General features: G+C 42.7%; 1 protein-coding gene across 1 annotated transcript in view; it reads left to right on the top strand.

Annotated features, from left to right (window-relative positions):
• The window catches only part of TPO (thyroid peroxidase), a 183442-nt gene that overhangs the window by 107155 nt on the left and 60988 nt on the right, over positions 1–15299 (top strand). Inside the window, exons 8-9 of the mRNA XM_004709831.1 lie at positions 8871–9129; positions 11833–12003. Of these exons, the coding sequence (XP_004709888.1) occupies positions 8871–9129; positions 11833–12003 (430 nt within the window). The remainder of the gene's footprint in view (positions 1–8870; positions 9130–11832; positions 12004–15299) is intronic.

Raw genomic sequence — 15299 nt, 5'->3', positions numbered from 1 at the left:
TAATGACTTACTTCTGTCGGCACATTGTCTTGGTGATGCAAGTCCTAGGTGATTATATTTTCTTCCCCTGATTTATCACCACATGCCATGTCGTGTGTGCTTTTTGGGTGGTTTTGCTCACGTGCCTCCCTTCCTGCCACTCTGGAAGGTCAGTTCTTATGAGGGCAAAGGTTTTCATCTATGTATACACTTAATTCTTTTTCCAGAACTTAAAATATACCGGGCAAAAGCAGATGCTTCATAAAGATATGTTCAAAGAATTAATGCCAGCTAAACTCCAAGAAAATGGTAGGGTTCCGACCTCCCGCTATATCCTCAAGAATCAGAATTTTATTTAAATATTCTTCAAATTAAAAACTTCAATCAACCCAGGGGAAATATACAGAGAACAGCTGGATTTCAGATCAATGATGACTATTCAGAAAAAAAGAAAAATACAGTGATCATGCATCCATTTTCTCTCTTCTCAGTATCTCCCTGTGATTGACTTCCTGGTGTGGCTTATTCGTATATGCCTGGTCTTGTACTTACAAACTAAGGATAGTTTGATTCTGGGGTTCTGAGAACCCCAACTGATCTAGAAATAATTATATTTGGATATCTATTCTTCTTACCAAATAAAATAATGATGACAACAAAATCAATAGCAAAAACACTCTTCAGGTTGTTTGTATTTCCCTTCCTCAATCTATTTTCTGGGTTTTCTGATTTTGTGGTTATTAATATTTTTTTTCTTCTTGGCCTCATGCTTAGCTTTCAAGTTTTCTTTGGTGCTTTTTCAGTCAATAGCTTCTTTCCCGTGCTTTTTACAAATACCTTTGAAAAGTTAAAATAATAAGCTGCATTTCATGTGTCAATAAGACTACTGCTGAGACTTTAAACTGTATGTTAATGATCCAGGGCAGCCTGGAGAGATGGCCATTTTTCTCCCCGTGGTTTTATTGACCCACAGTTCAGTAACTTGATGATATGAATCTCTCTCCTCCTGAAAGACATTAGATAATTAAAAGAAATATCAGTACAAACTTAAAGAATATATGTCTTTTCTTCCTTCCCCAACAAAGCCAGCCAAGAGGCCCAAATAATATATACAAGGCTACATCTTCTGGTGCTTGATAGTTCCCATCAACCAAAAAGCTCTGACAAGAAAGTACATATCCTTTCTCCTTCATCTGTCTACCCTCAATTTCATTAGAAAATTTTCAATGATTGAACTTCAATCATCCCTCTGCAATGTAAATATCTCCATCAGCTGCCCTGAGGAACTCAGCAATCACAATTTCTCATGTGATACAGAGGACCTGCATAGGTATCATTCCTTTACTCTGAGGATAGACTCCTAAGGAGCCTGGTAGCATGGTGAGTTTTAAGGAAGAATGCTGACTGCAAGCAGCTCCTAGGTAGGTAGATGAGGCCTTACGCCTGTGAAGATTTATATCCTCAGAAACCCACAGGAGCAGGCCTCTCCTGTCCTTTAGGATCACTATGAATTGGAAAGCAGTCGGTGGCAGTGAATGAGTGAGTGATGGAGTGAATGAGTGAATGGATGAGTGAGAAGCATGGACTCAAGGAGTACTGATGACGTGAGTCAGAGGTTCATGCCCACCCAATTCTCCACAGGAAAAAGTTAAGGCTTTCTGCACAGGTGAGGATTTACAGCCTCAGAAGCCCAGACGGATAGTTTGACTTTGTTGTAAAGGATCAGTGTGAATGAGAATCCACCCAATGGCATTGAATGAATGAGTGGTAGACTGCCTTATGATGTTTTCTATTCTACACACCCTGCATTCTATGATGAAAACAAAAACCGAAATTCTCACTTTTCTAATAATCATAGCATTAATCTATGAAGAAGAATAAAAATAAATCTCACTGCCACTAAGTCAAGGGTGATGCAGGGCTACCCTATAAGACAGGGTAGGACTGTCCCTGTGAGTTTTGAGACTGGAATTATTTACAGAAGTAGAAAGCTCTGTCTTCCTCCCAACTACTTTGTCACAAAACATGAATAAAGACACAGATACTCACTTTAACAAGATTATTAGTGTTCCATATGTATGAAGAAAATAATAACAATTAAAAAAAACCAGCACAGGTATGAGGTATAGAGAAGAAAATTTTAAGAGGTCTGAGGAGTTAAAGGCAAAGACTTCCGAAACAACAGACTTGAATATTTCACACTCACACCTCTTTTTCTCCTTAGCTCTCTGATAACAGTTATTAGGCAAAGTTTCTTAAGGAAAAGTGGTAATTTTCCCAGATCCCCATGGACTAACAAAAGCTTTAATTAGGAGTTCTATGGAGACAAGACTTGACCTCAGTACAGCACACTACTGCTGCCTGTGGCACTCCCGTCTGAATGAACCAGACAAACTCCCCAGAGAGAATGTCTTGCTACCTCTGAGACATCATTTGCTGAAAGTTTGAAGCAGCTGAAAACTCTTTGTTAGTTGGTTGTTCTTCACAAGTAGAGAGAGAGAGAGAGAGAGAGAGAGAGAGAAAGGGGTCGTTGCCTGTTGCTAGAAAGATTCAAGGGATGACAGTTTCTACCGTGGGTGCTTTTAATCTTTGGATGTCCGCCTCAGATCCCCTTTACTGGAAGTAGTCACATTTCCTAGTGGCTTTGGAAGTGACTGGAAAAAACACACAGTTGCCCCTCCTTTAAAGAAGAGAAGTGTAGTCTCCTACTTCCCAGAAAGATCCAAACTAATGATTGACCAAGCCTCCTCACCTTGAGGCCAGAACAGAATGGTACAACTCATGCCCCAGAGCTGTCTACAGGATCGGGATGGTGGGGAGACACCAAACCAGACTCCAGGTAACACCAAATTCTGTGGTAACTTCTTGTTTTGCTCAGTCCCGCTTCATATTCGGTCTCACTGAATACGAAGAATCCTGTCTCTGAAGAAACCAGCATGGGGCAGTTGTGACCAATTAGGCTTTTTTTTTTTTTTAAGTTGAGGAACTTTTCCTGCAGAGATCAGAGAAGCAATATTGAGAAGAGAGTTAGAAATCAGAATATTAAATCTGGTAGCACAATGATTAGATACTCAGATGCCAATCAGAAGGGTGACGGCTACAGCCCACCTGTGACTCTGGGAGGAAGACCATGCGCTCTGCTTGGATAAAGATGGCCATCTTGGGACCCCTGTGGGCCGTCCTACTCCGTCACACAAACCAACGGCGAGAAGAGGCATTGGACTGAATGCCATTCACATCTAGGGGTTTATAATGAGGGCATCTGAGTCTTTCTGTCCTTTTCACTTGCTGGACTTTTGCAGTGGCTTTATAAACATTCTTCATTCCTCAAGAATCTTCCCAAAACACACACACACACACACACACACACACACACACACACACACACACAGAATTACCTTACTTCTGAGCTTCTCAGATAATTTGTTTATATTTGTTGTCAGGCTGAGTTCACTGAGAAGCAAAACCAGTGGCATATGAGTATGTGTGTATACAGGGAAAAATTTGTGCCAAGACATTTACTGACATGGTTGTTGAAGCAGGCAAGGCCTAGTTCAGGCAGCTTCCAAATCCATGGGTCAGATGTCAGCCTTGACTCTTCTCCTGACCCAAGTAGCTGTAGGGGTCAATAAATCCAGGATTAGCAGGAAGACCACTGGCTGGTGACTGGAGAGGTGGATGGTCAGGTTTGTGGCTCCAGAGGCAAATGAAACCAAGAACAGCAATCAGATGGCATATCGCGAAGTCTCCCAGGATTGGCAAGTATGAAGGTAGGCTATTGGCTGGAGTCCAATGAGCCAGAGGTCAAAGAGCTAGACATAGGATTCAGACCCAGTAAAAGGGCACCATGTTTTCCCACAGCTTCCACTTATATTGGAAACAGCCGATACCCCAGAGAAAACTCTCTTTCAATTGATTACCTCAAAGTTATGATCTGAGTAAAGGAGTAGCTTCTCACCCTAATCTTCTTACAAATGATTGGCTATAATTACATAGTGTTAGGTCAGACCGTGAGGGATTGGAAGACGTTAAGTAGCAAACCACTGAGAATCCTGGCACAGCCAAGGTGATACAAAACCAATCACATATGGTATAGAGCATTTCCCAAAAATATTTCCCACAAAATCTTTTTTTTTTCTTCAACAAATGCTGCTGTGATTTCATGCGCTGTGATGTTCCACATGATGTACCTCAAGAGAAGTAGTCTAGAGATCTCAGATTCAATGAAGTCAAAAGGCCAGATTCTGCATGTTAGGGCCTTCCCTGGCGATACTGTCAGTGCTTTCAGAAATCACAGGTGTTCTTAGTGGGTGCATTTCAACTCCTCAACAAAGCATACGAAGTATTTGATTAACTGGTCTACCTTCCTTTCAATCATCTTATCTGCCTTCCAATCCCAAGTAATGTAAACCCCAACTGAGTACGATTCTATTTCCTGAGTCAACTGCACAGACGCTGTTTCGTTCCCTGGACCCAACATCTCCATCCCTGGTATTCCAAAACTCATTTCAATATCACCTTCCCTGGAAAGAGCAGCCTTCCTTGCACTCTAACCAATGTAAGAAAGAAGTTAAGAAAAGTTTGATTTAGATCACACTCATTTCTCGAGGAAGAAGATATTTGAGCTTGAAAATGGAAAGGTCAAGCTGAGTTCTTATTACCAATAGGTATGAGGTCAACAGGGCTCATCCCTGGTTTGGGAGTATCCCAGAAATTTCATCTATCTAGCTTCCTGATAAGGGCACATTGAGTAGCAAGGAAGTATTAAACCTGTAGATAGCAGGCTTTAGATGAGGAATGTATTTGAAGTTCCCATTCAGAGATATTGAATTTGTTCATCTTCAGGTTTTATTACATCCAGGTTTTGTACTTGTGGGAAAAGGTAGGGATTTAGAAGAGTTGGACCTGGGTGCTAGTTTGGGGTCTACCACTCACCAATGTGGAATTCTGAACAAACAAATTAGCCTCCTTGGACCGTAGTTAACTAACCAAGGAGATGAGATTCCTACAAACGACTGAAGGGAGCCTGAAGAGTATCAAAGTAAAAGAAGGAGCTGTCCTCTAAGCCCATCCCTAGGACATGGAGGCAGGAGGCCCATAGGAGCAATGAGTTGATAGAAAACTTTCCAGTTTTCATTTTATTATTTCTATCCTACCCTCAACAGGAGGAGCTCTGTTGGCATAATGCTTATGTCTTGGGCTGTGGTCTGCAAGGTCCGAAATTCAAAACCACCAGCCACTAGGAGGGAGAACTATAAGGCTTTCTACTCCCGTAAATCTCTACTCCCATAAACAGTTACGGTCTCAGTGGCACTGAGAGAGAGAGAGAGAGAGAGAGAGAGACAACAGTCCACAGCAGTCATGATCTTCACGGGGGCTGAAGTTCACAGATACCACAGAGATTTTCAAAAGAAATTCCATGAAAATTCAGAAGAACCATGTGGATCATTCAAATCTTCTTAAAGCTCCATTGGCTGGAACAAATGATGTTATTGCTCCTGCTTTGGCAATAAGCCATGGGAGAGTTTGTCATAGTTGAGCATAAGAACTTACACGTGACATTTGAATCTGATTGTGGGGAAAGTGTAAAAGAGGGGAAACATACTTTTCAGAGCTCTGAGGATGCAATGGACACACGAAATGTCATCAGCTAAAAACAGCACGAGTTTGCTGTGTGTCAGTCGCTGGCATTGGGGATTAGAGGACAGAGTGTCAACCTTTAACAGCAAGTGCTTTCAGGATTTCCTTTGTCCCCCTTTGTTTGTTGCCATCCTCTGGAAGCACAAGTTAAGCTTTAGGTAAGGGACAAAGCAAAGAGTGGTGACTAAAGTAGTCTACACTTAATTTAAAGTTCTCTTGTCGCCATAGGCTGAAATGAGAGGGGCCATTTCCTTCTATTGTAATCAGAAGAAATCAAAGAAGCATATTAAAGAAACAGAAGTTGCTGTACATGCTCTGAATGTGAAAAGCCACATTAACCTTATTGTCTCATCAGGAGAAGCCACTTTGGCATATTTGTGGTCCAGAAGGTCTCCTCTTATAAATCGCATCTGAGCCTGAGAGGCTGTCTGCATTATACAGCCATAACTCCGCTCTAATACTGATTTATAACTCGGCAACTTCTCACTGATCAATGAACCAGCACGGAGATTGAAACATATTTTGGGAAGCATGGCTAGGCCTTTTTCATTTAGTGTGTGTACAGGTCTTGAAGGTGAATGTGTATGAAGTATCAAATTATATGTTTAGTAAACAGATTTTATCATCCTGAAGGAATATATTGCAGATATGCAAATAATGTTGCTTTTAAAATAAACTTTTGGAAGAATCATAATTTACTTTTAAAAAGTGACTACAAAAAAATAGGTGATTTTAGTTCATTTATTTCTAAGAGTCATTTTTATCACTTGAACTTCATTTTGATGCAGGTTATTGATCAAACTAATCTCCATAACAACGAAAACAAATTGATGCTGATTTTTTACTGCTGAAACATTGCTCAATATAAAAACAGAGTCCTCGTGCATAATTCTTCCGGAACCCAAGTGCCAAATAGTAATGAGAGTATCCTATGATTGTGTGACAATTTATCATTGAGACAACACATCAGCGTTCAGTATTCTCTGATTTTTTATCCCTTACAGAAACACTCAGAAGCAGGTGTTGTGTTATTACTTTACTGGGAAGAAAACTAAGTCTCAGCTAGTAAATGGAAGAGCCAGGAGTAGCTCTCTACTAGACTGGGTTCGGGCACATTTTACTGCTCCGTGCTGACTCACTGAAAACAGTGTAAAGAGTTTTGCACCTATTCCCTATGAGGTGCTACCATACGGACCACGACCAGCCCATGTCTGCCCTGGGAATACAGCTCTGGCAGTTAACCTTGCAAATGGACTTTCTGAACCCCCCTGTGGGGAACGAAAGGCTTTCTAAGGAGTTCTACTTGAGGATTTTATAGCAGGTCAAGGAAACGATGCTAACTTAAGTAATAAAGGGTGTCTGCCTTAAGCCGGTATGCCCTGTAAACATCCATCTCTGGGGGATCCAATTGACAACAGCAACTCAAGAGATTAGGTAGGCAATTTAGGGGGCAGTGAGTTGACGTTAACAGGGAAGGAACAACTGTAAAAAGGAGGGTGGGAATGGTTCACAAGGTCAAGGAAGGTCCTCAATGTCACCCATGGAACTGCACGGGGAGAAATTGTTGGATTGGGCTGGGCCCTGCTCAGAAAGTCTCAACAGCAGCAACAAAAATAAATTACTTATGTACAAAAAGAACTTGTGTTTTATAGCACAAGACCTAGAAAAACATTTTTTCAAAAGCAATAAATGAAAACTATGTTAACTGAGACCCAGTTAAATTAGAAAATTGCTTCCCTGCCTTTCCAATTATGTGCCATCCAGGAATGAACCGGCACTGCCTCTGCTCTCCCAGGCTAGACAATGGAAGGCACTGCTGTAGGGCAGAGCAAGACAGCAGTAACGTGAACCAGTGTACAGCAAATGCTTTCTGCTCCGTACAAATTTAGAGTCTCTGACAACCACAGGGACAGTTCTATTCTGTCCTACCATGCCTCTTTGGGTCACAGTCAGCTGGATGGCCGAGTCTTGTTTGGGTTTGGTTTGGTGGAGGCACAGTCAGATAAATGTTGGACGGCAGACCACCAGGTCAGTGTTTCAAATACAGCAGACTCTCTGAGGTAGAACATTGAGGCTCTCTGCTCCCACAAAATTTTGCAGCCTCAAAAACTCTCTAGAGGGTGACTGTGGGTCACAATGGACTCAATAGCAGTGGGTTTGGGCTTTTTAATATCACTACGAGTTAGCAGTATTTTGGTACGTTTTTGTTTTGTTTTATTTTGGGAGGTATGTTTTAGTTTGTTGCTTGGTTTGGGTAAAGTATTATAACAGAAATTCAGCTTCTTTTTTATTTTTTAATTCTTTTTCGTAACACATGATTGGCCCATAATTTACATATTACACAATTCAAGAGTTTAATCTTTCAATCATATCCAGGGGCATTGTACAGCCACCGCCAGAGCTCCTTATGGAAACGGGTGGTTTCACCCATTCTTCCCTCCTCTAGTTCCAGTGCCTTTCTTGTAAAGGTCAACAGGTAGTGGATCGGGACAAAAGGAAACATCATATATCTATCCATGAGATTCAATCTCTTCTTAAGTGTGACTCATGAAATCTTACATAATCTTTATTTTCTGTATCTTGTCCTTTAAAATTAGGGGAAGAAGGGTTCAGAGATACATCTTTATGTAACTCATAAAAACTCTATGAAAGACGTGTTTCCACATTAAAAAGAAAAAAGCCAAGATTCAGGAATGTTGAATAAGTTTGCCAGATTCACACAGCTCAGAAGGAGCAGGGATAGGATTAGAATTTATATTGGTCTGAGGCCGGAGTGCTTTATACCATGAACTTGAAGTGATTGGATTTTGGATTTATATGCTTCAACTAAGGTGTGAATATATCCCTCAGAGCTGAAGCAGGGTGTAGGGGAAACATAGTGTCAGATAGAAAAAGGACTTTGTTGTTCAAAACTACAAAAGCAGGCAGCAGCCCTCTTGGAATCTTTATGTCCTTTCTGTCAGCCAAATTTCACATGGCTTGTCCTCTAGCATCCTTCATTTAATCCTATAAATACTAAACACCCTGAAGACTTTATTTGGAATTATGGATATCGGTTTGCCTGTTCCCTGCACTTAATGCACCCACTCCTGTGAGTACATGCTCAGAATATAAAGTCTAATCTCCCCAGGCTTGCTCAAGAAGAATTTCTTCTTCCCATTTGCTCTCATTTTAAACCCTTCTAATAACCCGAGCTTTGCTGAAGATCAGCCCCCGTTAAAACCCCTGCCCCCCCTTTTTCCTCCCCATAGATCATTACCATGAGAGATTACATTCCCAAAATCCTGGGCCCGGAGGCCTTCCAGCAATATGTGGGATTCTATGAAGGCTATGATGCCACGGTGAACCCAACGGTGTCCAATGTCTTCTCCACGGCTGCGTTCCGCTTCGGGCATGCCACAGTTCACCCTCTCGTGAGGCGGCTTGACGAGCACTTCCAGGAACACCCAGCGCTCCCCAGCTTACGTTTGCACGAGGTCTTCTTTAGTCCACGGAGACTTATCCTGGAAGGTGCGTTTCTTTCTTTGACCTTGGGCTTCATGATACGCTCTTTCTGTGTGTCTCTCAGATATGATGACTGGTCACACAAGGCGCGGGACAGGTATTTTGGTTGATTATTAGGTAGATTATCCATGTTTACGGAGAAAATGATTTTTCTCAAGCTATTTAAAAGACTGACGTCTTCATCGAAAATGCATTTCGAAAGCATTTTCTCCGTAAGCATGGATAATCTACCTAATGTGGCGAAGAAAGCTGATCGTGTCCAGCTATCAAAACGTATAGCATCTGGGGTCTTAAAGGCTTGAAGGTAAACAAGCAGCCATCTAGCTCAGGAGCAACAAAGCGCACATGGAAGTAGCACACCAGCCTGTGCGATCACGAGGTGTCAAAGGGATCAGGTATAAGGCATCATCAGAACAAAAAATCTTACCATAGTGAATGATGGGGGGAGTGCGGAGTGGAAACCCAAAGCCCATCTGTAGGCCACTGGAGATCCCCTTGCAGAGGGGTCTGGGGAGGAGATGAGTCAGTCAGGGTGCGATGTAGCAACAATGAAAAATACAACTTTCCTCTAGTTCCTAAATGCTTCCCCTCCCCGCAACCCATGATCCCAATTCTACCTTGCAAGTCTGGCTAGACCAGAGGATATACACTGGTACAGATAGGAACTGGAAATACAGGGAATCCAGGGCAGATGATCCCTTCAAGACCAGTGGTGTGAGTGGCGATACTGGGAGGGTAGAGGGAGGGTGGGTTGGAAAGAGGGCACCGATTGCAAGGATCTACATGTGACCTCCTCCCTGGGGGACGGACAACAGAAAAGTGGGTGAAGGGAGACGTCGGACAGGGCAAGATATGACAAAATAATAATTTGTAAATTATCAAGGATTCATGAGGGAGCGGGGAGTGGAGAGGGAGGGGAAAATGAGGAGCTGATGCCAGGGGCTTAGGTGGAGAGCAAATGTTTTGAGAATGATGAGGGCAATGTATGCACAAATGTGCTTTACACAATTGATGTATGTATGGGTTGTGATGAGTTGTATGAGCCCCTAATAAAATGATTAAAAAAAAAGAATTGTATGGGCCCCAATAAAATGATTTTAAAAAATAATAAAATAAACTGCAATTCTAAAAAAAAAAGAAAAAGAAAATACTTTCTCTCAACTTTCTGAAATTTTTCAAGATTCACAAAACAAATGGATTCAGGTGCAGTTGAAATCTCTATCCATGATTTAAGAACTACTAAAGTAGACATTTTCGTTTGCTATCTTACAATCTATAATATACTTTTATCACTAAACATTTCATTTTTCTTTCAAGACCATATCCTGAAAAATAAAACTTAACTGCGTTAAAGTCAACTCAAACCCACAACAACCCTACAGGACAGGGCAGAACTGCCCCTGTGAGTTTATGAGACTGGCACTCTTTAGAGGGGTAGAAATAGCAAGCTGCATCTTTCTTAGACAGAGAATCTGGTGGTTTTGAACTGCTAACCATGTGGTTAGCAGCCCAACACTATGCCACAAGGGCTCCATTCAGTAACTTATCACTCTTGGGGAAAAAACCTAAAAAAGGTGCCTTCAAATGAGTTCAAACTGAAGGTGACCCCATGCGTGTCCCAGAACTGCGCTCTGTGCAGTTGTTACTCGGTTCATATTCACAGCGGCCCTGTGTCCACCGAGGGAAGCACTGCGCAGGCTCCTGCCGTGCGCCCAGCTCTTCGGCTGCTGAGGCCAGGGTGTCTCGGAGGGTTGAGAACGACTGGTTTCTCAGATACTGAGCTCCGAGCCGTTCTTCCAAGGTTCTTCTGGAAGAAGTCGAGCAGTTGAGCACATTAACGATGGGCTTCCCTATGGCTTTATAATGTTACCTTTGGAAATGAATTCTTCAAAAAAAAAAAAAAAGTTAACTCTCTGGTTAGGCTTATGGTAAATTACCTTTTAATTCTTCCCTTCATAGTCCCTTTCTCTTGACCAATGCACTTACTTTAGGCCCACCTGGAAGTTTCTAGTTATCTCAAAGGTTGACTATTTCAGAAAGGATACAGTAGGGGTCAAGGGGTGGCTGGTTGCTCCTATAAAAATATTGACCGTCTCCAACCCTAGGCAGCAGTTGTGCTCTGCCCTGTCGGGGGTCACTCTGAGTCAGTTGACTCGGTGGCAGTTGGAACATCATCCTGCAGAGGTGGGTACCCTGCAGCCTAGTGGCCCACTGAAAGACTCCTCATATGTCATGACAACTTCAGATTGCTTGTGGCCACAGGGGACCCAATATAAAACTGATCAGTGTTTTGTGCATGGAAGAATGCCAGCGATGGGAGTAAAAGAAGATCGCTAGGCACCCTCTAAGTAGGCCTTTCGGCAAATCAGTTCTTCCTTTTCATTTTCTGTACATTAGAATTTGGCAACGACTTCCTTTCGTTGTAATCTCTCTCCTGCTGAAAAATAAAACTAAAGCCCTACACCACGGAGTGGACACCATCCCTCAGTCCTAGATGCCCTGGTCCTATAGCACTTCCTGGGTTTCACATGGTTGCTTCTCCACTAACAAAGACAGTATTCTAAGAGAGCACTGAAAACCTCGGCCTTATCTAAAATGAATTCCTAAATGATGTTTTGAGGAATAAGCGTAGGTTGTGATCTGAGCTATTATTCCATTTCTCTATAACAGATCAAAGAAATCTCTGACCTTTCTGCGACTGTTTTCCAGGTGGTGTGGACCCACTGGTCAGGGGCCTGCTGGCAAGAGCAGCCAAGGCGCAGGCGCAGGGCCAGCTGATGAACGAGGAGCTGACAGAGAAGCTCTTCGTGCTGTCGGACTCAGGCACCTTGGATCTGGCCTCATTAAATCTGCAGAGGGGCCGAGACCACGGTCTGCCAGGTCTGCTGTTGCTTCTGGGGTTCCTTTGGAAGGCTCACCCTCACACATTTGCTGTGTAATGTGGCGTATTAGCAACCTGTTCTTTGAGAGACTGAGTTAAAATGAAATGTGTCTGCACATCTATTACCAACTTTAAGAAATGGGCTTTTAAGGAACTTGAGTTCACTAAGCGAAAGAGGAAACTTCTAGTGCTTCTCAGACAATGGAAATGGCACCTAGCAGACCCTGAGCTTCACAGTACGTGCATGAGCAAAGGCACTTAGAAGTAGCATGGGGGAGAAGAGTGAGGGAGGGTTTGCTAGGACATAATGGCACCTCTGAGCCAATTTTCCCGGCTGCTGTTGGCTAGATTGCCCACCCTCTTTTCCTTTTAGTCCCTGCCAGCATGCCCCTGGGGCCTGGAGAGATGCTGCTGCCACAGCCACTGCTGCTGCATAACCATCCGATTTCCCGGCCCCCCCAGAGGCACTTTGATTCCTCATCTCAGGCCAGGCAGACACCGCACCGCACCATGCTTTCCTCTCCCCACTCATGCCTTCCTCCGTTGTCATCTATTCCATGGCATTTCCGGCTGTCACTCGGTCTCAGCTGTCCACGTCACCTCCTTTACTGAGAACTTCCCTGGCTTTCCCAACTCCCTGGAGCCTTCGCCCTCTGACCTCTGTAGCCTGTCCTCTGCCCAGCTCTAATAGCACTTGCCCCAAACCTTCATACATGATACCGAATTTCCTGTGCCCAGATCTGGACTCCCAGTGTGCTTTGTAAACTCTCCAATTTCATAAATCGCTCTATCTATGTTTCTTACTGCTGACTTATGCTTAGAAACCAAAGCAAACTGAATCTACTTCCACGGAGTCAATTCCCATGCATAGCAACCCTATGTAGGGTTCTTGATACATTTCCTTAAAGGGAGTAGAAAATTGCACACTTCTCCCATAGAGAGTCAGGTGTCTTAGAACCTCCAACATAGTCATTAGCAGTCACCAAAGCCCCTTTAGAAGTCCTATACAAATGTATGTTCATGGATTCTGTAGACACTCCAGTGGGAGCAGATCACATTCTATTGAGTGTTTCCCTGACCCCTGAGATGGAAAATTTTTCTTTGCAAAGCATTCTCCAAGGTCTACCCGAAAGTCTTTGATTTCAATACCTTCTGCACGCTGAACATTCTCTAATAACTTCTACATTCAATGTCCCACTTAATTCAATCATTCATTTATTTATTAAATGAACAAATACATGTCCGTCTTCTTGCATCTGTGAAGCAAGTTAGGTTAATATACAGGTCAATTTTTCTTCACATGGGAACCTTTAAGAGAGGATGTTTTATGCCCGTTATGCCTCCATTCCTGCCTAGCCAGCAGTGACTTCAAGGACTAGAAACAGCCAGTGCACAGGCTGTAAATTTTGGAGATTACATACAAATGTTGTATAGAACCTGGCAATATTTCAATCTGTTACAATATAGTGGTCTTGAGTTGGAGTCCACTCAATAGCAACTAACATCAATGACAATCATATAAATCGGACGGAAACAGAAGGATCTTCCTGAAAGAGACTTCTCATCTTCCCCCACCTCGGCTGGTGCTCTGGACACACCTGCTGTTTTGTCTCAAGTCCAGCGAACCTTCCATTCCCTCTTCTTGATATGTTCTCAATGCCTGTGCTGATCTATCCCACTCCCACGCTTTCTTCAAGCCTGTACATCAGCCTCGCGCGAATAAACTGACAGCTGAGAGTAACATCACCTCACTCTTCACTCCAGCCTTTCCTATTCTTTTACTCTGTGGGATTTGCTGACATTCTTGCCACCACTCCTATCACCAGACAGAATGATGGTTCATGCATACAAGCACATGCTTTTCATTTAGTTATTGTTTGTCTTGCTCCATGTAAACATGAGGGATATGTGAATGTGGCTTGTGTCCAAAGACTTGGACTGAAGTCCAAGTTAGAACCGGTCTCTTAATCCCTCTGAATTTCTACATTCGCTAAAAACAAAACAAAAAAAACAGTGGCAAAAATGTCTATTTCATAAAGTGGTTTTAATTGTTAGAGACAACATATGCAAGAATGCTCCTGGTGCCATGTGTTAACAATATATTAAAATGTTCACATGTGTTAACAATATATTAAAACAATAACAATAATGGTAAAAATAATATCCCAAAACCAAACCTAACCCACTGCAATCGAATAGATTCTGCATCACAAAATCTCTGAAGAGAAGTTCTGAGGCTATAAATCTTCATGGAGGCAGATAGCCTCTTCTGTCTCCTGAGGAGTGGCTGTGTGAGTGTGAGCTCCGAACCTCTTGGTCAGCAGTCCCCAGGCTGACAGGGCACCAGGGCCCCTATAAAAGCAATATATCTTGATTAAGTGTTGCATTATGCCAAACACTACTCTACTCGCCTTATTTCTCTCACAACTCTTGGAGATTGTGTGGTGGTTCTTTTTTTAACTGATTAGAATTTAGTAATTTCCACAATTTTCATTGTTGGCAAGTAGACAATTTTAGATGGGAAATAAAAGCTATGCCTTTCTTGTTGCCAGTTTCCATTGATTCCATTTCCAACTCAAGGTGACCTCACGGGACAGAGTGGAACTGCCCCACAGGGTGTTCGAGCCTGTTAACTTTCCAGGAGCGCACTGCGAGCTCGTCTTCCGTAGGGCTGTTGGGTGGGTTTGAACAGCCAACCATTTGGTTAACAGCTGAGCACTTAACTGCTGTGCCACCAGGGCTCCTTCCCACAGATATAATGGACCCTAAATAAAGGTTACCTAGATCAGAGGCGAAAGTAGATAATAAGCATCACAGTGGAATGCTCATTATAACCACGTGATGATGACCCCACTATGCCCTGAAATCAGTTTTGGTTGGTTTGTTTTACTTGGAAGGACTTAAGAAACTAGCCAACTTGCATGGTCGCCAAAGGCTTTTTTCCACACTCTTTCTTCCCGCACCTCCATCTGTCTCACATAAACAGGAGTATCTCAGAATGAAGCTTTCACAGTCTGAGAGTGGTGGTCCCCTGACTCTGGCACCAACTGCCTTCTGCCTCTTTCCTGTCTTCCTAAGCGCTCCACATTTTCTGCCTGAAAGACATAAATGCGTTTCTTCGTAGAGCAATGAAAAAGGAGCAAGCCTTCCTCGTTTATTTTTCTCTAGGCATAACTTAAAGCGCCAATCTCCCATAGGTACTGAAAATATTTTTTACTACTTAAAACAGATTGGAGATAGTCTACGTTACTATGAAAAAAAAGTTTCCTCTTTAATTTTAAAACTATGGTTGACT

The sequence above is a fragment of the Echinops telfairi genome, unplaced genomic scaffold (genome assembly GCF_000313985.2).
Source record: "Echinops telfairi isolate 266 unplaced genomic scaffold, ASM31398v2 ScPeMD7_3509;HRSCAF=4178, whole genome shotgun sequence".
Taxonomy (NCBI): Eukaryota; Metazoa; Chordata; class Mammalia; order Afrosoricida; family Tenrecidae; genus Echinops; species Echinops telfairi.
The sequence above is the reverse complement of the archived record's forward strand: the minus strand, read 5'-3'. Positions and strand labels throughout refer to the sequence as shown.